At 48.3% G+C, this 24,499-nt stretch overlaps 2 protein-coding genes across 2 annotated transcripts; one reads left to right on the plus strand and one right to left on the minus strand.

Annotated features, from left to right (window-relative positions):
- Positions 1 to 702: 702 nt before the first annotated feature.
- Positions 703 to 10,919, minus strand: LOC118080150 (oocyte zinc finger protein XlCOF6-like). Its single transcript, XM_035105080.2, has 2 exons — positions 10,857 to 10,919; positions 703 to 3,693 (listed from the first exon to the last, which is right to left on the minus strand). Exon 2 carries the CDS (start codon positions 3,658 to 3,660, stop codon positions 2,095 to 2,097), a length of 1,566 nt encoding a protein of 521 aa, XP_034960971.2. The 5' UTR covers positions 3,661 to 3,693; positions 10,857 to 10,919; the 3' UTR covers positions 703 to 2,094.
- On the plus strand, positions 5,870 to 23,712 carry LOC132591784 (vomeronasal type-2 receptor 26-like). Its single transcript, XM_060272209.1, has 5 exons — positions 5,870 to 5,926; positions 18,283 to 18,525; positions 18,625 to 18,794; positions 22,131 to 22,240; positions 22,814 to 23,712. The coding sequence occupies exons 1-5, from the start codon at positions 5,870 to 5,872 to the stop codon at positions 23,710 to 23,712; spliced, it is 1,479 nt and encodes a 492-aa protein (XP_060128192.1).
- Positions 23,713 to 24,499: the final 787 nt, after the last annotated feature.

Below are 24,499 nucleotides of genomic sequence, written 5' to 3' on the forward strand. Positions count from 1 at the left end.
CTTCCCCATCCCAGATATATAGGGTGGGAACTGGCAAGGCTTCGGGGGGGACCTGGAGGAGGGAAAGCGGGGCCCAAAGGGGTTTTTCAGGGGGGTGGCTAGCCGTAAATGGATGGGAGCGGTGTTTTCAGAGCAGGGCTGTCTTAAGCATACCTGGTGCCCTGGCACCGTGGTGTGACGGATCCCTCTGGTGCCCCCACCCCGCCCCGTTTCCCGGCACGGCGGGCACAGCTCACTGCGCGGCTGCCGCCTGGAGGGCCGAAGCCCTGCGCAACCCAGCCTGGCCGTAGGGCCTGCCCTGGGCCAGGGGGTGCTGCCCGCCCCCTGTTGCGATGCCCCTGTGCGCGGCGGCCCCAGGCCCGCACGCCTCCGGAAAGCAGCCTGAAGCCGATGAACAGCTGAGAGGCGCGCCTGGGGCGGCCTCCGCCGCGCCTCTCAGCGGGCACAGCGGCGCCCCTGGTGGCCTGGCGCCCCGCGCCACCGGACCCGGGCCTAGAGATGGCCCTGCTTCAGAGCAGGGGGATTTCATGTGAGAGAGTTTAGGGAGTTCATTTAGCGGCTGCAGCCGCCGCCGCAGAGTCGTCGGGCCCGCTGGCCCTGTAGCCCCGCCCACATTCCCACTTTGTGGCCCCTCCCCTCCTGTGCCTTGTCCCCGCCCCTGAACGACCATGGCTTGCCCCCCCCCCAGTTTTGATCCTGGGTACGCCCCTGATCTGGCATAATTCCCTCCCCCAAAAAGCACAGCTTTCATACCTTAAATAGTGATTAAACGTAAAAAAAAATGTGGTGCACTAATTAGACATCACCAGCAAAAGCTCTGAAGACTCCAGCAGCATCCAATAGAAAGGCAGATTGCACGCTGTTACCAGCAAAAGCTCTGAAGGGTGGTGCCAAATAATGACATCATCAACCAAGCAACTGAAACCACCAAGGCGGCCATTACCAGACCCCTAGGCCCCTGCCAGGCTGCTAGGCCCCCACTAGGCCCGGGGGGGGGAGGGTGAGCGCCCGGATCGCAGACTGCAGCACGGCCTTTGTTTTATGTAGGCCCCTACCAGGCCGCCAGGCCCCCACTAGGCCCCGGGGGGGGATAATGGATTTTTAATGGAACTGAACAGCTCGGGCACTTCAGAACTCACCTTCTGTTGCTATGGGGCTGTGAGTCTTCACTATTTGATTCCACCCCACCCCCCGGTCGGGATTATTAAAGTAGTTCTCTAGGTCACCTACTCCAAAATTAGAAAATCCAAATAAAATTTTTAAAAAACCCACAAAAGCCCCCAAAACACACAACAACGCCCAAATCATACAATACCCACCAAAATAAATGACAACCCAAAAAATAAAATTAAACAATAATAACTTCTGTTTCTCATGTTCTTATTTCAAAAATTTTAAATCTAAATATATAAAAATGTTCACGATGCGTGCGCAGGGGCCAATGTATGGAGATACAGGGGGGAGGGGACAACACTCCCCGGGGAAAACAGAGGGAAGGGTATCCTACCAAAACACAGGGATGAGCCAGGGGGTTGGAGGGAGGAGGGGCGGGATACGTCATGGATTGGGACAGGGTGGGGGGGAATCACAGGAATGACCCACAGCAACGCGTGGCTGGGCCAGCTAGCATATAAATAAAATTATATATACGGTATCTGTAAAGCACTGGAAGCACTTCCCGCACTCATTCCATTCAAACTGTTTATGATTTTTCAGTTTGTGGATTGTGGATTGTAGGGTTTCAACTCTTAAAGCTTTTCCTCCTTGCGAGTCCATTGATGTTTTGTAAGAACATCAGGGCTGAAGTTCCATATAAGTACGTTCCATATAAGTAAGTGGTTTCCCTTTTTGAGTTCGCTGGTATTTGCTAAGGTTTCCACTTCTATTGTGGCTGGGGGAACCCAGCCAGATGGGCGGGGTATAAATAATAAATTATTATTATTATTATTATTATTATTATTATTATTATTGCTCTTTCCACACGCCATGCATTTATTTGCTTGTCCCCGAGTGAGTCTGTTGATGTCTTCTAAGTGTCCTGTGTGTGAATTTAGGGCTCCACTCTGAAAGAAACTCTTTCAACACTGCATAAATTTAAATGGTTAATCCCGTGTGACTCCGTTGATGTCTTCTAAGGTGTCCACTCTGACTGAATCTCTTTCCACACTCCATGCATTTAAATGGTTTCTCCCCTGTGTGAGTCCGTTGATGTCTTCTAAGGTCTCCAATAATAGTGAAGCCCTTTCCACACTCCTTACATTTAAATGGTTTCTCCCCTGTGTGAGTCCATTGATGTTTTCTAAGGTCTCCACTGCGACTGAAGCTCTTTCCGCACTCCGTGCATTTGAATGGTTTCTCCCCCGTGTGAGTTTGATTATGTGAATTCAGGAGTCCACTGTGACTGAAGCACTTTCCACATTCCATGCATTTAAATGGTTTTTCCCCAGTGTGAGTCCGTTGATGATTTCTAAGTGTTCCAGTACAAGTGAAGCGCTTTCCACACTCAATACATTCAAATGGTTTTTCCCCTGTGTGTGTTCGATGATGGATTCTCACTGCTCTACTATCACTAAAGCTCTTTCCACATTCCATGCATTTAAATGGTTTCTCCCCTGTGTGAGTCCGTTGATGTCTTCTCACTGCTCCACGATAAGTAAAGCTCTTTCCACATTCCATACATTTATATGGTTTTTCCCCTGTGTGATTTCGATGGTGGATTCTAAGTGTTCTACGATCAGTGAAGCTCTTACCACACTCCAGGCAATTAAATGGTTTCTCCCCAGTGTGAGTCTGTTGATGTTTTCGAAGTGTTCCACTGTCACTGAAGCTCTTTCCACACTCCATACATTCAAATGGTTTTTCCCCTGTGTGAGTCTGATGATGGATAGTAAGTGCTCTACCATTAATAAAGCTCTTTCCACATTCCATGCATTTAAATGGTTTCTCCCCTGTGTGAGTCCGTTGATGTTTTCTTAGTGTTCCACTATAAGTGAAGTTCTTTCCACAATCCATACATTTATATGGTGTTTCCCTTGTGTGTGATCGATGATGGATTCTAAGTCCTCGGTTATCAGTGAAGCTCTTACCACACAGCATACATTTAAATGGTTTCTCTCCTGTGTGAGTTCGATGATGTAACTTCAGCTTTCCACTCTGACTGAAGCTCTTTCCACACTCAATACATTTAAATGGTTTCTCCCCTGTGTGAAACCGTTGATGGCTTCTAAGGTTTCCACGCTGACTGAAACTCTTTCCACACTCCATGCATTCGAAAGGTTTCTCGCCTGTGTGGGTCCGTTGATGTTTTCCAAATGTTCCACTATCAGTGAAGCTCTTTCCACACTCCATACATTGATATGGTTTTTCCCCTGTGTGGGTCCGTTGATGGTTTTTAAGGTGTCCAATCTGACTGAAGCTTTTTCCACACGCCATACATTTATATGGTTTCTCCCCTGTGTGAGTGTGTTTGTGTATACGAAGGTTTGAACTCCAACCAAAGCTCTTTCCACACTCCATGCATTTAAATGGTTTCTCCCCAGTGTCAGTCTGTTGGTGTTTCCTTAGTGCTCCACTTTCAGTAAAGCTCTTCCCATACTCCATACTTTCAAATTGCTTCTCCTCTCTCTTTCCAAACTCCATGAATTTAAATAGTTTCTCCATTATTCCATTTTCTTCTTTCGACGGGGAGGAAATCTAGGAAGAGAACAAAGGAATATTACACACATCCATTAGGACCTGCTCTTATTTTGACATCTTGTACATTTTCTCCTGTCCTCATATGTTCCCAGTTGCACCTGCCTCCTGACACTGGACTAGGGAATCTCCAGTAAGATAGTCCAGTGTCAGGAGGCGGGTGCGAGATCAGGTGGCATATAATTATAGCAAATAATAATTGGGTTGCATGTTTTAATTTGGCCTTCCCAGGATTCAGGCTCCAGCTGCTTCCTCCTTTGCAGTGGGTGGCCAAGGGCTTCTGGATATACTATCTCTGCTCCTACTGGGAATTATTTATTAAATTTGTATACCTCTCTTCATCTGAATATCACAAGATAAAAACATGCACGACACTGGAAAAGGTGAAAATTAAAGGTGAATAACACCGATTGTGGGAAAGAAAAGAAAGACGATGACTCTGGAGAAAGGAAGTATTTCTCATCTACAATTGTGATTCATAATCTTAGCCAAACGTTCTTCTGGAGTATCAACTGGACCTCTTTTGAATAGGAGCCAGAAATCTTTTGGGATTTCATCCAGATACACCTTTAGTGTGGGCAGCAGCAGAACAAGGCAGGGCGGGGGGAGGGGCAGCTCTGGTGCTGCAGGTTGGCGGAACCCACTGTACCTTCTTAAGCAAGCAACTTTGGGGATGAATACTTTCCTTTAAAAAGCTCTTCCCCAGGTGCCGGCAGGGGTTTCTACGCTGCTGAGTGTGGACACCTTGGATTTATAAGATCCCTTAAGATCCAGTTCCAACTTCGGGGGCCTAATTCGGCCCCTGTGGCAGCTTATTTCCTGTGGTAAAAGTCTAAAAAAAGGTCAACAACTTTGGTTGGCCCTTTGATCGGCCCTCAGGGCCCTTCACTTCATCAAATCTGGCCCTCTTTGAAAAAAAGTTTGGACATCACTGCCGTAGGGGAAACCTTGTATGCTGAGGTGAGACATCTCTGGCCCTCCAGATGTGGTTGGGCACAAAGTGCTATCATCCCAAAGAAAGAGGGCATATGGCCAGGGATGATGGGAGTCTTATCTAGTGCGATGCACTTTCCCCTTCTTCCCCCTCTTCTGAAAATGCTGAATATCTGTATTTCACTTCCTCCTTCTTCCATGATCTCCAGTATCTTCCTGATACAGTCCAACTGCACACATTCCTAAATCATCCTGCACCACTGACTTCCCGAGGCTGCTGGATTTTGTCTAGGACACTGGCAATGAGACAGCACCTTCCACTGGATGAGAGGATAGAGGGTGAAATCAGGGCAGGCCAAATGGCACTCAGCTCAGTCCCCTCCTTGCCGCTCTCTGCATCTGCTGCCTGAGGGGGCTGCCTCAGTCTCCCTCACGGTGGAGCAGGCCCTGAAAACAGCCTTCTCTCTGCCCCCAAAATACAGGAAACATAACAAAGAAGACCTTGAAGTGTCACCCTTATCAGGAACATAATGATAATGATAATGACCTTAGAGTATCACCGTGGAACATAACAACAACAGGAACAAGAACAACAACTAATAGGTTGAATAAATAAATAACAACAATTGCAATAATAATAATGCAGGCTCTTGAGGGGGGAACACAGGAACCCACCTGTGAGGGACAGGGGATATCGCGAAGTCCCTCCCCTCCTGAGTTCCAGCCCATCCCCGAGCGCCGGGGAAAGCAGGGAGAGTTCCGACTCAAGTGGGGAAGCAGGAAGTGGTGTCCGAGGCTCAGGCAAGGTAGCGGAGCCATCGTCCCAGGTGGGACAGGAAGGGGGAAGCAAGGGGGGCAGACCTATCCCCCCAACTCCGGAATTGCGCAGAAAACGTAGGGGGAAGAGGCTGGGTCTCCCCAAGTTGTTATGTTGGAGAAAAACGCGCCAAACGCCATTCGGAGGTTCTGACTCAAGCGGATAAGATGTGTCTCTGTAAATAGTACTGCCTTTAGCACTGTAAATACGCAGCACCAATAAAAAGATAAAATGCAGAGCCGTGTGGAGTCGTTACTCTGAAGTAGCCCACCCAGGCCACTGTGACAGCAACCTCCGAATCTTTTTTTGGGCTACTTTGGAGTTGCCGGGATGAGCGCGCCAGAAGCGGAGAAATGGCGGCAGATCGCGGAGAAAGCCCAGCAGGACCTGCAGCAACTGGCGTTGCAGGCACAGGGAGAATTAAAGATGGCTAAAGAAGAAACGGAGAAGGTCAAGGAGGACAGGCAGAACCTTGCTGAACAGGTGAGAGCGCTACAGGAGAAAGAGCAGCAGTTACGGGCGGTAGCGGTAGACCTCCAGAACAAGTTGGATGCAGAGAAAAACAAGGGAGGAGGGGGGCCCCAACTCCAAGTGCTGCCAGGAAGGAGAGCGGGGACCCTAGTAAGCAAGTTCAACGGAGATCCGAGGGAGTATCATGGCTTTGAGACTGAGATCTTGTATGCCCTCGAACTGCACCATGATGAGTTCCCTGATGATGCGCACAGAGTAGTGTTTATAGTGGAACACCTTACCGGGGCAGCCAGGGAGTGGCTTAGACCGTTAATAGCGGCAAAAAATCCGTGCATGAAGAATGTCAAACTGTTTCTAGAAGCTTTAAAAGTAATGTATTCGAGTGATAGCCATCTGGACCATACCAAAGAGGAACTGCATAATTTGCGCCAGGGAAAAATGACAGTTCGCGAATATTGGTCTAAATTCACCATGCTGGTGCACAGACTGGGGTGGGATCTTCACACGCCTCCGATGGAAGCTGCGTTCTATTTGGGGTTGCATGAGGATGTCAAGGATGAGCTCTTGAGAGGTCCAAAGCCCAATAATATGGATGAGCTTAGCAAAGCGGCTCTGGCGGTGGGGGTGAGACAGGAATCCCGGTGGAACGACAAGCAGACAACGCGCGCAAAGCGGGCTTGGTTCCCACGGTCACAGGAGAAGCCACTCCCCCAACAGCCCTCCCAGGCCACGCCTGGGGCCAGCCCAGACCAGGAACCCATGCAAATTGATAGCGTGCGCGGGGGGGGGCTTTTCAAACCCCAGCGGCGCCAAGACGCAAGGAGGGAAGGGGCAGAAACTGCTTTCTCTGCAACTCCCCTCAGCATCTCGTCAGAGACTGCCCACATCGCAGGGAGTGGCAAGGAAAGGCGGGAACGGTTGTGCCCTCCCCCACTGACGCAGCACCACAGCAGGGAAACGAGGCAGCCTGGCTGCAGGAGACAAGGGGCAGCAGCCAGGCGCAATCAGCAGACAACAGCCCCAACCCACCCACCCGCACAGCGAGGAGCAGCACCAGCCCACCCCCACCCCCCAGAGCAGGGGTGGTTCTAGAAGTGACGCTAACGCTCCCTAATGGGTATCCCCTGACGGTCTTAGCTTTAATCGACTCGGGGGCTTCGGCGAACTTCTTTTTGAGGAACTTTGCAGAAGCGCACCAGATCCAACTTCTGCAGCTGGATTTTCCCCTGCACGTCTCCACCATTGACGGCAGGGAGTTGCTGGGAGGGGCCATCACCCACCAGACCCCCCCATGAGAATGACAGTGGGACGACACTCAGAGACACTGGCATTCAACGTCACCACCATCTCAGACCCCCCCCATCGTCTTGGGCATGAGCTGGCTGGCGCGCCATGACCCCTCCATCAGTTGGCACCAGAGATGCATCACGTTTGGATCGGACTTTTGTCTGGAACATTGCATGCAGCACCAACCAGGGGAGGGGCCTCCGATAGCCACGGTGGCCACCATGCATGTCAAGGGGGGTGAGGCAATACCCAAACCGTACTGGGACCTGCAGGAGGTCTTCAGCGAAGCGGAATCCGACCACCTACCTCCCCACAGGTCCTTTGACTGCCAGATCAACCTGGTGCCAGGAGCCACGCTACCCCCAGCCAAGCTGTACTCCATGTCAGATCAGGAACTGGAGGATCTGCGCGCTTTCATCGACAAGAACCTCAAGAGGGGGTTCATCAGAGAAAGCAAGGCAGCAGGGGGCAGCCCGGTCTTCTGGGTGGACAAGAAAGACACGCAACAGCGCCGTCTGGTGGTTGATTTCAGAAGGCTCAACAGCATGACGGAACCGGTGGCTTTCCCAATGCCCAGAGTGGACGATTTGCTGACAGCGGCACGCAGGGGCAAGATCTTCACCAAGCTTGACCTGAGGGGGGCGTACAACTTGATCAGGATCCGGGAAGGCGATGAGTGGAAGACCACGATGTTCACACTGCTGGGCTCTTTTGAATATCTGGTGATGCCCTTCGGTTTGCAAGGGGGCTCAGCATGCTTCCAGGCCTTCATGCACCACGTCCTGGGGTCCCTCCTCTTCAAGAACTGCTTGGTCTTCCTAGATGACATCCTTATTTACTCCAATGACCCAGTACAGCACGTGAAGGATGTCAGGGAGGTGTTGCAGCGCCTGAAGGAGCACCACCTGTATGTGAAGCTGGAGAAGTGCAAGTTTCACACCAAGGAGGTGGACTTCCTGGGCTACAAGCTGTCAGACAAGGGGCTAGCCATGGACAAGGACAAGGTGCAGGCCATCCTGGACTGGCACAGCCCCAGGACGCGCAAAGATGCCCAACGCCTACTAGGCTTCGCCAACTTCTACAGGAAGTTCATCAAGAACTTCTCGCGCGTTACGGCTCCCATCACGGACTGCCTGAGAGGCAAGCAGAAGTTCAGGTGGACACCGGAGGCGCAAGCAGCGTTCGAGGACCTCAAGAGGGTGTTCGCCCCAGACAAGAACCTGTTCCACGTGGTACAGCACGCGCCCCTACGAGTCGAGACAGACGCTTCGGCCCGAGCGGTGGGCGCGATCTTACTGCAATTGGATGCCAACAGAGAGTGGAGACCCTGTGCCTTTTTCTCCAGAAAGCTGACACAGCCAGAGCGCAACTACACGGTGTTTGATAAGGAACTTTTGGCGATCCAGCCTGCGTTCAAACACGGGAGACACTTCCTGGTGGGCGCCAAGCACCCCATTCAGGTGTGCACGGACCACAAGAACCTGGAGTTCTGGAGAACGGTCAGGGTGCTCAACCAGCGGCAGATACGGTGGGCAGAGTTCTTCTCGCACTTCAACTTCTCCATCCACTACATACCGGGGGAGCAGAATGTCAGGGCGGATGCCCTCTCCCGCAAACCAGAGTACATGGAGGAGGAGTTACCACTAGCACCCCGACACGTGTTTCCCCCATCGGCATGGTCCTGCGGAGCAGCAGTGGTGAGCGAGGCAGAACTCGCAGCACTGACGGCAGCAGATGAGTTCGCCACCCGCATCTTCAGAGAGCTGCGAGGGGGGAGGGAGCAGGCAACAGACTTTGAGGAAAGGAGGGGACTGCTTTTTTACAGGGGAGCGCTGTACCTGCCCACCAACCAGCTCAGAGGTAAGGTCCTCAAGCAGATGCACGACAACCCAACGGCGGGTCATTTTGGAAGGGACAAAACCACTCACCTAGTCATGAGACACTTCTGGTGGCCAGGGGTGCGGGAGGATGTTCGGGACTATGTAAGGGGCTGTAACACCTGCCAGCGAGCAAAGGTGGTCAGAGCAGCACCAGCAGGGTTGCTGGAGCCATTAGCCACACCGCACAGGCCATGGGAAGTAGTGTCCATGGACTTCATCACAGACCTGCCTTCTTCCAGGGGCAAGACTCTGGGGCAAGCTCAGTCCCCTCCTTGCCGCTCTCTGCATCTGCTGCCTGAGGGGGCTGCCTCAGTCTCCCTCACGGTGGAGCAGGTCCTGAGAACAGCCTTCTCTCTGCCCCCAAAATACAGGAAACATAACAAAGAAGACCTTGAAGTGTCACCCTTATCAGGAACATAATGATAATAGTGAGAATAATGGAAAGCTGGTGGAATGGGGAGGAGTTGGGTACAGGTATCTCTGATCACCAAAGAATTGATGCTTTTGAATTCTGGTGCTGGAGGAGACTCTTGAGAGTCCCATGGACTGCAAGAAGATCAAACCTCTCCATTCTGAATGAAATCAGCCCTGAGTGCTCACTGGAAGGACAGATCCTGAAGCTGAGGCTCCACTACTTTGGCCACCTCATGAGAAGACTCCCTGGAAAAGACCCTGATGTTGGGAAAGATTGAGGGCACAAGGAGAAGGGGACGACAGAGGACAAGATGGTTGGACAGTGTTCTCGAAGCTATGAACATGAGTTTGACCAAACTGCGGGAGGCAGTGGAAGACAGGAGTGCCTGGCGTGCTCTGGTCCATGGGGTCACGAAGAGTCGGACACGACTAAACGACTAAACAACAACAACAATCTCTGGGTAGGAACCCTTTAGGTGCTTCTCCAGTGAAACACAGGAATGTGGGCGAGACTGTAGTTCCTAAGACAAAAGCCTCAAAGGGCGGAAATAATAAAGTGGGCTTCCTCCCTTTCCTCTCCCCCCCCCCAATGGTTTGACTCGCTATAACAGCCCCCAGCGCCCCATGCAGCAGCTGATCTGGGACTTATGGCAGGGCAAGGACTGAGCTTCAAGGGAGGAGAGGGTGGGTGGATCAGGCCTCCTGTTCAGGGATCTCTCCCTGGTCGACTTGAAGTCATGGCAGATTCCTGGGCAGGAGGGCGAAGTCAAGGCAGGCAGCCCCCAAGTCTCTCTCTCTTTCTCCAAGATGGCTTCGATTCCTCCCCCAGGGATGCTTCCTTTCCTCCCTCAGCCCTCCACCCCCGAGTCTCTCCTTCGCCCAGAGGCCACCCCATGTCAGCTAACCCTTCGCCCTGCCTGCCAAATCTCTCCCAAGCGCCGCCACCTCTCCATCCGGAGGGGCCTCGCAAGAAGAGCAGGGAGGGGGGAGAGGAGGGAGACGGGGGGGTCTCTATCCAGGCCTCTCTCGCCTCCTTTAACCCTTCCATGGACTCCCCATCTCTAGACAAAAGGGACCCACCAAGCCGCGTCTTGTCACCCAGTGGGGGTCAAAAGCGCCCCAGGGATTTCTGCCAGGGGGAACCCGGAATTCGCAGAGGGGCGCGGAATTGAGGCCTCGGTTCAAGTCTCAGCCCTTCCACAGAAGGGAGGGGGAGGGGGAGTACTCGCATACTTTCCTTTTATCCCTCCCCATCGCCCTCAATCCTGCCCTCCCTTCCCAGCTGCCCTGTTTGCCGATTCAGGGGGAGAAAAAGCGCATCCTTCTCCCCGCCCCCAACAATATATAAATATATTTTGCACCTCTTTTTCTTCCTCCTCTGCAGACCTGCTCCTCTTCCGGGAATGTGAATGGCGCCCCTCCCCCTCCCAGCCTCTCTAGGAAGCGGAGCTCACTGACCCTTGGGGGGGGGATGAGTGACGCCTCCCTCCCAGAAGACACAAATTCTCCTCCTTCCAAACAAGCTCTGAATATCCTGTTTCTTTCCTGATAATCTCCCAGGTTCGATCCCCGGAGGCGGCAGAGAATGAGGACCCCCCCCCCCAACCTCCGAAAAAGTCCTCTGGTTCACGAAGGTTACATTCCCCCTTCATCTCTTTTAATCCCTTGCCGGGAGGGGGGAGATGGGGATCCGGTCATTTCCCCACCCATTTCCCAACGTGGCGTAGGGTGTCCCCGTTACAACAGCCCTGCAAAGTAGACTGGAGTTGTTATGCGCGTTTGAGGCTTGGAATAGTAACTTACGAAATACAATGCCCCCCCCCATTCGTAACAAAGAGATATTCCACCGCCCCTCCTCTCCATGGGCTGGCGACCTCCAGATCCAGGGCTCTCCCCCTTCTCCCCACTGCCCCTTTGAAGAGCCATAGCATCACAGAATCTGAGAACCGGAAGGGCCTGAAGAGTCATCTAGACCAACCCCCTGCAAGGCAGGAATCTCAGCTAAAGCATCCAGGACAGATGGCCCCCCAACCTCTGCTGAAAAACCTCTCATGGGAGTCTGTTCCCCTGCCAAGCAGCTCTTGCTGTCAGAGAGGCTTTCCAAATGTTTGTCAGAATCTCCTTTCTTGCAACTTGAAGCCATTGGTTGGAGTCAGACCCTACAGCCTAGAATAGAGTTATCTTTTCGTTGTTGCTGCTTCACCCTGTGGACTCATGTTAAGCTAGTGGTCCACCAAGACCCCTAGATCCTTTTCACCTGTCCTGCTAGGAAGCCAGGTGTCCCCCATCCTCTCTTTGTGCAGGTGGTTCTTCCTGCCTAAGTGCAGGGCCTGACATTTGTCCCTGTTGAAATTCATTCTGTTACTCGTTTTGTTATGCAAGGACGTGCCCCAGCGGAGCTGCTATTCCTGTTACAGGAAATCTCATGGGAGTATTAATAGGGCAAGTTGCGCCCAAATTCTCGGTCCTCATTTTCCTGAGCAGTGGATCTCTATGGCTGGGCAGGATCTGTCCCGCCTCAGACTGCAGGGGAGGCAGCTCACAGGATGGACTGCTCTCCAGTGCACCCATTTTCCCAAGGGAGGAGGGCCCTGGCTGGACATCTCCCCACTGACTTGGTTTGCCTCCCCAAGTGGTGGAATCAATGTGTCCCAGAAAACAGGGTCTTCCTTGCAGGCTGAAGTGGTGCGGTCCAGATCCAGGCTAAACCCCTGGGGGTGTGGAGGAGGCTGAGACTTTGGGCCTCTCCCTCCCTTCCCCACCCCGTTGAGAGCACTTGTGAATGGATGAGTTCAACCGTTCCTGGAAAGAGCCCTGAGAAGTGGCCACACCAGGTCCATGTGCCCCTATGACGTTCAAAGGAAACTTCCTGTTGGCTGCCTCAATGCTCAGAGGTGGCTCCTGCCTCCAGGCAGCTTGTGGGTTTGTAGAAAGTTGACCCTTAAGTTTGGGACCTGCCAAACTGAGATCCAGCACCGAGGGGCTTCTGGCGGTTCCCTCACTGTGAGAAGCAAAGTTACAGGGAGCCGGGCAGAGGGCCTTCTCGGTAGTGGCACCCACCCTGTGGAATGCCCTCCCATCAGAGGTCAGAGAGATAAACAACTACCTAAATACCTAAAGGCAGCCCTGTTTAGGGAAGTTTTTAATCTGTGATATTTAATGTATTTTAATGTTTAGTGGCGGGGGAGACCCAGCCAGATGGGCGGGGTATAAATACTGTAATAAATTATTATTATTATTTTAATTATATATCATTGTAATCCATCCTGCGGCTTTATGGTATAGAGCAGGTGAGAAATCTTAAAGAAATAAACAATATAGTGAGTGTGGAATCATTTGTCTTTCTTTTTGTGTGCATTCAAAGTATCAACCATCATTTTCAGCCTTTCGTTTCCCAGAAATAGTTTTTGAGAAGTAACCTGGATGGCAGACAGCATCTTTAATTAATCTTTGCAATAAAGGTTTATATATTATTGGGCTGTTTGGTGTATTTCACAAGCTGATTGGCTTTCTAAAGGACAATCATGATTTGCTGCCATTTGTATTGTTTTGTCTTCCCTGTGTGTATTTTTCGAAGTGAAGGAAGGCTTGAGCTGAAGCTCTTTTCACACTCCAAGCCTTGAGAATAGGGGCTGTGAATTCTCCTGCGCAAGACCCTGGGTTGAACCCTCCACATTAGCAGTTGGAAGGATCTCAGAAGGTCCAGGGGAGAGTGCTGTCAATGTGTGGGGCAGGAACTCCACCCGCCAGGCCTTCTCTTGATTTTAGGAGTGGCTGTGAGATTCCAACCCAGTGTTGCAGGTAAAAATGAGGTTTGTGTGGAATCCAGGGCGACAGAGAGGGGCAAAGGCCAGTTATTCATTAATAGACGCACAGATTTCCAAAAAGCATTTCTTTGATTTTGCACCAAAAAGCCAATAAGCATTCACATCCTTTCACAGCAAATGTTCACAGACCTACAAATGCAGAACCAAAGCAAGGGAAACATCATAAGAGCCTGCTGGATCAGTCTAATGGCCCATCTACTGCAGAATCCTGTTCTCAAAGTGGCCAGCCAGATGCCTGTGGGAAACCCCCCCCCCCCCGCAAGCAAGATCTGAGCGCAAGAGCAACACTCCCCTCCTGTGGTTCCAGCAACTGGCATTTGAAAGCATTAGCACCTCCAGCTGTGGAGGCAGAGAAAAGCCATCTGGGCTATTAGCCACTGAGAGCCATTTCCTCCAAGAAATGTCTCCCACTAAGAACGTTGCTTTGCTTCCTTAATTTTAGTCCTCTCCCCCCAGTTTTCCTGAGCTGCGCCATTTAATGTTAAGGCGATCCATACATATTGCTTCCTAGCGATATGTATTTGTTTAACTGATGGTTTATATTCAACCATGATTTTCATTACATTTAATTAAATATCTAAAGAGCTGCCACATGGAAGATGGAGCCAGCTGGTTTCTCCCACTCTGGAGTGTAGGACCTGAACCAATGGCTTCAAGCTATGAAAAATAAATTTTCGACTAAACATCAGGAGTAGCTTTCTGCCAGTAAGAGCTTTTTGGCAGTAGCAGGTACTTCTTTGAAGGAGGTGCACTTGTTAGAAACAAAGCTTGCCCTGTCTCATGGATATAGCAAATACTCACATGAGTCATTGAATGGAGAAGGAGTCTTCTTGTAATTTATTTTATTTTATTTTATTTTTCTACAGAAATGACCAGGAGGAATTTCTTTCCAAATTCTCTGGCCCCATTCTAACACATTCCATAGCATTTTATACATCAATAAAGCACATTCCACAAATTCAATTAAGTTTAAATTTCCTATCCAATTCAAACACTGGGCTTACCTCACCCCATTTTCCTTTTAAGGCACCAACCCATGTGATTGCTCTAAAATTGCCACAGTGGAAAGCCTGTGTACTGACTACCAGTTTAAACAAAGGAGCTTCCTCGTGATCTGCTATAATTTTATTGCAGGATTAGATTTCACCTCCAGTTACCAACCAAATCCTTCTGAGCATGGTATGATTCTCTGTATTTCACTACTACAGACTCTCCTTCATTTGAGGTTTCAAAGAAAAGGTTGGATGGCCACCAGAGTCCAGACACGTTAGCAGTGCCCCATTTGTCCACTGGCTGTTTGGACTGACCCATTTGTAAAAAAGGTAAAGGGACCCCTGACCGTTAGGCATACCTGCCAAGTCCCGGACTGCAGAATCCGGGACTGGCAGCCACGTGACACCGGAAGTTGCATAGACGCAACTTCCAGTGTCGCTTTGCCCATCTATGGGCACCAAAAATGGCCGCCGACACCAGAAGTCATGTCTACGCACTTCCGGACATGTGCAGACGCGACTTTCGAAGCCGCCGGCGGCCATTTTTGGTGCCCATAGATGGGCAAATCAGGGGAGGGGGGAATGGCCGCCGGCAGGAAAAAATAATGGAGAAAAACGGGAGACGAAGTGATACGGGGGACTGCTGGGAAAAGGTAAGTAAAAACAGGGGTTTCCCGGGGAAAACGGGGTACTTGGCAGCTATGCCGTTAGGTCCAGTTGTGGACAACTCTGGGGTTGTGGCACTCATCTCACTTTACAGGCCGTGGGAGCCATTTGTAGGGCTCTTTTAATACTACAGTATTGTCAAAAAAGTTCAGGCCAAACTCTCTCTTGCACACAAACACATGGCTGGTGTCAGATGTAGAGTTGCATCTGCCATCCTTCACAAACATGTTTTTCTCCAGCTCTGACGCTTCCCCTCAAACCACACAACGCCTCCAGGATGTTGCAGAGATGAGTTTTCTTCCTATTGTAATTACGGAAATCATGGTGATTTTCTATAGCCGAATCCCAAGAGAGATTTCTGGATGTTGCCCAGGCTTCAGAATCAAGGCCCAACATGAGGTTACTCATTGCATCATTCCTGGGGGAAGAATATCTGTGTCAGAGGCAGAGTGAGTCAAGATTTAGAGCAGGTGAAAGTGGGGGAGATGTGTGTGTGGTCTTTAAAAGCTCTGAAGTCATCAGTGGCCACTAGCTCTATGGGTGACGACACTGTAGCTTTGGTCTTGCATGAGATTTCCCCTTGCACAAGCTCACAGGAGAGGTGCAGGAGCTACAGCCAGAATGGGATCCCTGCTTCTGCTTCTTCTTCTTCTGCTGCTGCTGCTCCTATTGATGCCTCATGGGCTCTTTGGAAACCCAAAGGCAAAATGCCCCCTGAATCTGATCAGGGAAGAAAAGGGAGCACAGAATTACTTCCGGCCTGGAGACTTCCTCGTTAGTGGGGTGATCTCTCCAAAACAATTCTTCGATCAACTTCCATATGTTTTTTCTCAGCCCCCATTTACTAGGTTTGATGAGTAAGTAACTGTATTCTGATGTCTCTTACGCTTCTTTACACACACACACACACACACACACACACAGAGAGAGAGAGAGAGAGAGAGAGAGAGAGAGAGAGAGAGAGAGAGAGAGAGAGTCCCACTCCTTACTTATTAGGGAAATTGACTCTATGATTCATGGCTGGGACCATCATGATGTTGCTGGACTCCATCTCCCTGACGCCTGGTCACTGGCTAAACCACCTGGCAGTTTGGTTTTTTCGCAATAATTATTATTAAGTTTTTTTCCCATTTTTCATATATTCATTATTTATGCCAGGCACCCCTAAACTGCGGCCCTCCAGATGTTTTAGCCTACAACTCCCATGATCCCTAGCTAACAGGAACAGTGGTCAGGGATGATGGGAATTGTAGTCCAAAACATCTAGAGGGCCGAAGTTTGGGGGTGCCTGATTTATGCCTTTGACATTAACGTTTATCATGGCTTTATATCTGCATAAATTTCATCCAAATAAAAAGAAAAGAAAAGAAATTTCCATTTCCATATTCGTTACTTATGCTTTTAACATTAACATTTATCATGATACACCACCTGGCAGTTGATGGGAATTGGAGTCCTGCCACATATGGAGGGCCACAGGTTCCCCACACACCTGTCCTGTTTCCCCTTGTCATCCCTGCTGTGTTGCTTGCTCAAAGGAATCTGGTCAGGGATTGAAAGGATGCGATGAGGTGAGGGAAGAAGATGCCAGGACTGGATGTGGTGGTGGTGGTGGTGGGGATAGACTTGTAGGCTGAGCTCTCCATTTCAGCAACTGGGCATATATGCAGGAAGACAAGGAGACCCCCAAAGCAACTGCAACCTTGGCAACAAGGCCCCCCACATTTCACAAACCTTCAAAAAATAATGTCTTCATTCAGTTTTGTTTTTTGAAAGCTGTGAGTTTTTCTGCTTCTGCAATGGAGAGAGTACACCTCACAATTTTTATTCCTTTTTTTAAAATGTATTTTTTATTAAAGATTTCTTGGTTTACAAAAGTATGAGCAATGTCTCTTTTTTCAAGTTACATTTTCTACAGGTAAGATTCATTTGTTGAGACATTAGTGTTACATTAGGAAGAAAGGGGAGGGGGAGGGGCCATGGTGAGTGGGGTTGGGGTCAGGTGACGGTGTTTCTATTTCACTTAATGTATGTGTGGTGCTTTGTGTCAGCATTGCTTCTGCAGGTTCTCTTTGCTATTCGCTTGTGTTCCTTTGGTGGTGAGAGAAGGTGGGGTTGGCCTAGGGTGGGGTTGCTTGTTTGTGATTGGCTGTGGTGAATTTTGTTTCCATGTGCGAGTGGGGTGGGTGTTTTAGAATCAGATTAGCCATACTGATTCATATGCTGTTGGTGGATTCTTGTCGTTGTCCTGTTGGGCTGTGTATGTGATGAAGGGGAGCCATACCAGGCTGAAGCGGTCTTAGAATCATAGAATCAAAGAGTTGGAAGAGACCACAAGGGCCATCCTGTCCAACCCCCTGCCAAGCAGGAAACACCATCAAAGCATTCTTGACATATGCCTGTCAAGCCTCTGCTTAAAGACCTCCAAAGAAGGAGACTCCACCACACTCCTTGGTAGCAAATTCCACTGCCGAACAGCTCTTACTGTCAGGAAGTTATTCCTAATGTTTAGGTGGAATCTTCTTTCTTGTAGTTTGAATCCGTTGCTCCGTGTCCGCTTCTCTGGAGCAGCAGAAAACAACCTTTCTCCCTCCTCTATATGACATCCTTTTATATATTTGAACATGGCTATCATATCACCCCTTAACCTTCTCTTCTCCAGGCTAAACATACCCAGCTCCCTAAGCCGTTCCTCATAAGGCATCATTTCCAGGCCTTTGACCATTTTGGATGCCCTCTTCTGGACACATTCCAGCTTGTCAGTATCCTTCTTGAACTGTGGTGCCCAGAACTGGACACAGTACTCCAGGTGAGGTCTGACCAGAGCAGAATACAGTGGATAGAATACTTCTATTTGTCCCCATGTCAGTTTCAGTTCATTGGTTAGTTTTTCTAGTAAGGCTGTTTTCCATATTACTTGGTGCCATTGGTCCATGCTTATTCTTGACAGGTCTCTTCCAGTGTCTGGTAATGGCGTTTCTGGCTGCTGAAAGTAGGTGGATTATGAGTTCTTTGTGGTGTAGGTGAGCATTATTTTATTGGAAGATGTTTAGTAAGTCCAATTCTGGGGTGACTTCTAATACTTGCATAGCACCATTTTTATTCTGAAGCAGGAAATGGATTTTCACCTTGAAACACCCCTCACGACAAACATAACAGCTATTCTTTGGTGATCAAATCAGAGTTATTTTCATTAAATGGTGAAGAACAGTTTCAAATTGTTTTATTAATCTGTTTGTTGCAGTTTATTGCCATCAGCTAGACACTACTGGCACATCTTGTCTTTCCTGTTCACCATCCAGGAGATCAACGGTGACCCCAGGCTCTTACCCAACATCACCCTGGGCTACAACCTCTATGAGAACTATTTTGATGCAAGGATGACTTCCGATGTCATGCTAGACCTGCTTTCGGGTGGGGAAAGCAACATCCCAAACTATACCTGTGGAAAAGGGAATAATAACCTGCTGGCTGTTCTTGAAGGAGCCAATTCTGTAATCTCAAAACAGATTTCGACCATGTCAAGCATCTACAAAATTCCACAGGTATGAAGGATAGTATAAAACCCCACTTTTTCTCCAAGGGAGTCAAGATTCTTATATTGAGACCAAAACAAATCACTAATCTCTCCCTTCTCTCACTAGACCAGCCATGGTTTTAATGCTCAGGCTATGGATGATAAATCCCAGTTCCCTTTTGTCTACCGGATGCTCCCCAAAGAAGATACTCAATCCCAGGGGATTGTCAAGCTGCTCCTGCATTTTGGATGGACGTGGGTTGGCCTCTATGCTTCAGACAATGAGAATGGAGAAAGGTTTGTGGGTGCCCTGACATCTCTGATGATCCACAGTGGAATCTGTGTCGCCTTCACACATAGACTAGCAGAAAGCAATCCGTATCAATCACTCTCACCAAAGGTGCCATTTATCATATGGAGACAAGTCAGTGTATTTGTTTACTATCAGAACACTTACACAGGATGGGGACCAATCATGGCACTACAAAATATAATCATGGGAGAAGTTGGGGTAAGAGTTTGGATCACAACAGATTTTCAGGACATCAACATGAATTTGCATTCGGATCCAAAGGATTTCCAGAACATCCATGGTTCCTTCTCATTTATAATGAACACCAAAAAAATGACCAGACGTGATTACTATACACCATCTTCATATCTCCTTTATTGGTTTTGGAGGAAAGCATTTTATTGCTTATATTCAAAGCATACCTTGTCTGTGAAAGGGCGGACAAGATGCGCCCAGAAGGAGAAGCTGGAGACTCTGCCCCAGGAAGAGCTGGAGAGATCTCTGTCCCAAGACAGCTACAGCACATACTTCCATGTCCATGTTGTTGCACACGCTTTACATGCTGCATGTTCATCGAGATCAAAACGGATGCTGAGGATGAGTGGAACAGACAGTTTGGGATGTCAAAGTCTACAGCCATGGCAGGTATTTCCTTTAACCTTTTTGCAAACTTCAATCCATCTTCCCAACTGTGGAATAAAATCTAGTAGCGAGACAAAGAATTTGTCCTTTTCTGAAGCAAATCCAATTGATGAGGTTCTTGTGCAGATCAACATTTCTTCCCACCATGGGGATTTCATAAGAAGACCCTCCCACTTTCCGATGGTTTACTCCTTAGTGCTCTGAGAGAAACCCAGACATCTTGGCTGAAGTTGGTCTGTCCTCATCTCCTCCTCTGCCTCTGCTGGCCTTCGGTGAGCAGCTGCAACACAGATGGAGCAGGGACACAAGCCTCCTGGTCACACAGGTCGGCCCCATGATGCTGAGATGTTTTCTAATTGAGCCTTTTCTATTTTAATGTTTATATGCTTCTCTCTCTCTCTCTGTGTGTGTGTGTGTGTGTGTGTGTGTGAGAGAGAGAGAGAGAGAGAGAGAGAGAGAGAGAGAGAGAGAGAGAGAGAGAGAGAGAGAGAGAGAGAGAGAGAGAGAGAAAGCTGCTTGGTTTATAATATATCAACAGAACAGAATTATATAAAGTGCTGAAAGTTTCAAAACAGTACCAACCAACTGTGTACAGTATAAAACAGAAGACAAAAAGAATAACCAGAGCAGGGACCTTTTTCTCGTGCTGAAAATGTTTAAAATAATTGGAACTTTCTAACTTTGTGTCCAATTATTTAACAGCTTTGCTTTCAATAACATTTTCAGCATGAGGAAAAGGTCCCTGTTATGGCTATTCTTTTCATTTTCTGTTTAATAATTGGAACTTCCTAACTTTGTGTCTGGGATGTGGGTGGCGCTATGGTCTAAAACCATTGAGCCTAGGGCTTGCCGATTGGAAGGTCATAGAATCATAGAATCATAGAGTTGGAAGAGACCACAAGGGCCATCCAGTCCAACCCCCTGCCAAGCAGGAAACTCCATCAAAGCATTCCTGACATATGGCTGTCAAGCCTCTGCTTAAAGACCTCCAACGAAGGAGACCCCACCACACTCCTTGGCAGCAAATTCCACTGTCAGTGGTTCAAATCCCCAGACGGGGTGAGCTCCCATTGCTCTGTCCCAGCTCCTGCCAACCTAGCAGTTCAAAAGCACGTCAAAGTGCAAGTAGATGAATATGTACCACTCCGGCAGGAAGGTAAACGGCATTTCTGTGCACTGCTTTGTTTTCGCCAGAAGCAGCTTAGTCATGCTGGCCACATGACCAGGAAAAACTGTCTGCGGGCAAACATCGGCTCCCTCGGCCAGTAAAGCAAAATGAGTGTTGCAACCCCAGAGTCGTTCACGACTGGACTTAACTGTCAGGGGTCCTTTACCTTTACATTTTTTAACCTTGTGCAGAAATTAGCACCATGGGTGTAACAAGGCAGTGTTTGTCACAATTGGCACTGTTTCTGTTCTTCTACAATGTTTCACTTCTACTAAGATGTATACTGGGATGGAATGACTGGCTCTCAAATTGAACTACGGTAGGTCAGTGGTTCCCACTGGGGGTCCCTGTAACTGTAACTGGAGTCTGTGGCACCATATATATGTTTCATTCCAGCTTCATCCCTACTTAAGAGCAACCCAGTTTTCTAATACCTCCATGGGTGGAATGCATTTGGATGAGAATGGGGAGCTGCCAGGCAACTATGACATTGTCAACTGGGTGATGTTTCCCAACGAGTCTCGTGCCAGAGTGAAAGTTGGGAGTATCGAGAGAGAGACATCCGTCGACACAAAGTTCACTATCAACCCAGATGCTATTTTGTGGCCCCAAAGGTTTAACCAGGTGGGGGACACTTTTTCTGTATGGTATCTGTTGATATACATTAATTTCTGGAATAAGTATGGTTTATGTGTGTGGTATGGAAGCTGTACTTCTCAGGATAGAGCAGGGCTGTCCAGAATTATTAAAACAGCAGAAAGCATTATTGGCTGCTCACTCTCCACCTTAGAACAAATCTACACCACCAGGTGCCATAGAAAAGCACTAGACATATCAAGAGATCCAACGCACCCTGGTCACCATTTCTTTGAGCTCCTGCCATCGGGACGGAGATACAGAACAATGCAGGCAAGAACAAGCCATCTCAGGAACAGTTTCTTCTCCAGAGCGATTTTGGCCTTAAATGGAAAGCCTGGACTTTGAAGTCATCTTATTTTACTTGTTATTTTGTATTATATTTGCTGTTTTTAATTAGGTTTTGTAGTAATTTTGGATTATGTGGAATGCTTTATCTGAGTGGATGTAGCAACTGAGTAATTTCGTTGTTTCCGCAAGGGGACAATGACAATAAAGATATCTTAATCTTAATCTTAATAATTTACACAGAACTTGGACTACACTCCTTTGCCCAGTGAAGGGGTGGGAGCTGATATCCAAGGGTGTCCCCCTCATACCGTGAGCCCCATATCCATGGACATGGAATAGCCACATTCCATTTTGAAATCCGGAAATTTGGGGTTGACAGTGACACCATATATATGAATAGAAAGGAGGAGAATGAATGTTGAAACAAACAAGGAGACACACCAAAGAGGTTTTTTTTGAGGAACGTACCAAAAGTCCTGGCAGGGTTAGTGGTCCATGAGATGCTGTTGGCTCCATTCCAAACTCTATCAACCACTTCCATAGACAGAAATTGTCCCCTTGATGCACCTTCCTCTCTTTGTGCTTAGACTGTGCCTTGCTCCAGATGCACCGATAGCTGCCACCCTGGATATTTCAAGGTGATTCAAGAAGGAGAGCCGGTTTGCTGCTATGCTTGTTCTCCATGTGCAGAAGGGACCATATCCACTCAGAAAGGTGGGTGAAGATACACTCAGACATTTTCTGTTGAGATCCAAGAGCAATTTCTAAACAGGAATCTAGGGCTGGATCTAGACATAAAAAAAAAAAAAGTTTCAGGAAAACGTGTTGTAAACATCATAATGGGAAATCACATTGCCAAAAGACAGAACTCTACAGTGCCATCTGGTGTCACAGTGTTATAACACATTTAAAACACTTTTTTATTTGTTATGTTACTACTGTAGCTGAGTCCCTGGTTCGGCTTCAGAGTTTGTACTCATCTCCCACAAAACAAAAAACAAAACAAAACAAAACACACCTTCACTGCCAAGGTGAAGGTACAGAAATGTGTTTTAACCAGGCAAAGAGAGCCGGACAATGAAGATACCTCTGAGATACCTCTGGAGGGAGGTCATTGCAGCTCAGCTTTACCTACATCCCAAGGGGATGAAAAGTGAGAAAAATCTTGTGTGTCAACTCTATGTCCTTGGAGGAAAGGAGGGATGCAACAGTGAAAATTAAATAAGTACACTAACAAAACATTATAGATGCAAGGAATACTAAAGGCACTCTTTTTCTCATTCTCAGATGCAACACACTGTACCAAATGTCCAGAAGATCAGCATCCAAACAAGGACCAAGATCAATGTATTCCCAAGATTATCAACTTCCTAGACTATGAAGAGTATTGGGGAATCCTCTTGGCTTCCCTTTCCCTCTTCTTGTCATTAGTGGCAGCATTTGTGTTGACAATCTTCATTAAATTCCTAGAAACTCCCATAGTCAAAGCCAACAACCGGGACCTCTCCTACATCCTCCTCATCTCTCTATTGCTCTGCTTTTTGTCCTCCTTCCTCTTCATTGGCCAGCCAAGGAAAGTGACCTGCCTTCTCCGACAAACAGTCTTCAACATCACCTTCTCAGTTGCTGTCTCTTCTGTCTTAGCAAAAACCATCACTGTGGTGCTGGCCTTCCTGGCCACTAAGCCAGGGAACAGGGTGAGGAGATGGCTGGGGAAGAACTTGGCCCACTCCATTGTCATTTCCTGCTCCAGTGTCCAAGTTGTCATCTGCATCACCTGGCTGGGACTTTCTCCTCCATTCCCAGAATTTGACAAGAGCTCCCAGCTTGGAGAGATCATTGTCCAATGCAACGAAGGCTCTGTTGCCATGTTTTACACTGCCCTTGGCTACATGGGCTTCCTGGCTGCCATCTGCTTCACGGTGGCTTTTCTAGCCAGGAAGCTGCCTGGGGCCTTCAATGAAGCCAAGCTGATCACCTTCAGCATGCTGGTCTTCTGCAGTGTTTGGGTGTCCTTTGTGCCCACCTACCTGAGCACCAAGGGGAAATTCATGGTAGCCGTGCAGGTCTTCTCCATCTTGGTCTCCAGTGCTGGGCTTCTGGGATGCATCTTCATGCCCAAATGCTACATTATTTTACTGAGGCCTGATCTGAACACGAAGGAGCATCTGACAACAAAACACTAAGGACAACATCGGATCTGTAATAGGGCAGAACTCTAATAAAGAGTTTGAAGCAGCCCCCTGCCCAATTGAACTCTCTTGTTCAGGTGTTGGAAGGCAACAGAGTATCTCCTCCTGTCACCTTCTCAACCATATATTTAATTAGGCTTAATTTGGGGCTAGATCCAGGGGGGTATGTCCCGAATTGGCCTGGGTTGGGTAGAGGAGGAGCTGTGCACTACTCCTTAGTAGTAAGTAAAATACTTACTAAAATACTTACTAATAAATACTTCCTCAGCAGAATCTGAACCAGAACCATGGCTTCCTGTTGGGACAAAAACCATTTCTGGATGGGATCCATTCCACAAGTATGTTATGGTGCAGAAATATGGGGATTTCTAAAATGAAAGAAATAAAGAAAAAAGAATACAGAAATTCCCCAGAATAAATAGAGTTGTGTTAACTTTTTATTAGGCATCATACCTCCCTCCACCTCCCAAAAATGACCTGTTTTGCCATCTGAGTGACAATATTAAGGAGAAATGTTTGTGGTGTTGATAAGTTAGATTCTTCAGGGGATCAAACTCTTCCCTGAGAGAATTCCTGGTTTCAATAATTATTTTAACTGTGTAATGCATTTTATTGTGTTTTAAGTTTTTCTTTCTTGAAACGGCTTCAGCTATACAAATAAATAATATTCATATTCATATTTGGATAGGATCCAAGGCGTGTGGCTTTCTAATTCGCTTCTTTTTCCACAGCACAATAGTTACTTATTTCAAACTTCCATACATCATACTATTCTGTTCTA

The sequence above is a fragment of the Zootoca vivipara genome, chromosome 2 (genome assembly GCF_963506605.1).
Source record: "Zootoca vivipara chromosome 2, rZooViv1.1, whole genome shotgun sequence".
Taxonomy (NCBI): domain Eukaryota; kingdom Metazoa; phylum Chordata; class Lepidosauria; order Squamata; family Lacertidae; genus Zootoca; species Zootoca vivipara.

Excerpts from the sequence above, each read along its gene's own strand:
- LOC118080150 (XM_035105080.2), bottom strand. The coding sequence starts at position 3,660 with ATGGAGAAACTATTTAAATTCATGGAGTTTGGAAAGAGAGAGGAGAAG.
- LOC132591784 (XM_060272209.1), top strand. The coding sequence starts at position 5,870 with ATGGCTAAAGAAGAAACGGAGAAGGTCAAGGAGGACAGGCAGAACCTT. Across the intron at positions 18,526-18,624 it reads GCATCTACAAAATTCCACAG|ACCAGCCATGGTTTTAATGC; the intron begins GTATGAAGGATA and ends TTCTCTCACTAG. Across the intron at positions 18,795-22,130 it reads GACAATGAGAATGGAGAAAG|ATGCACCGATAGCTGCCACC; the intron begins GTTTGTGGGTGC and ends GCCTTGCTCCAG.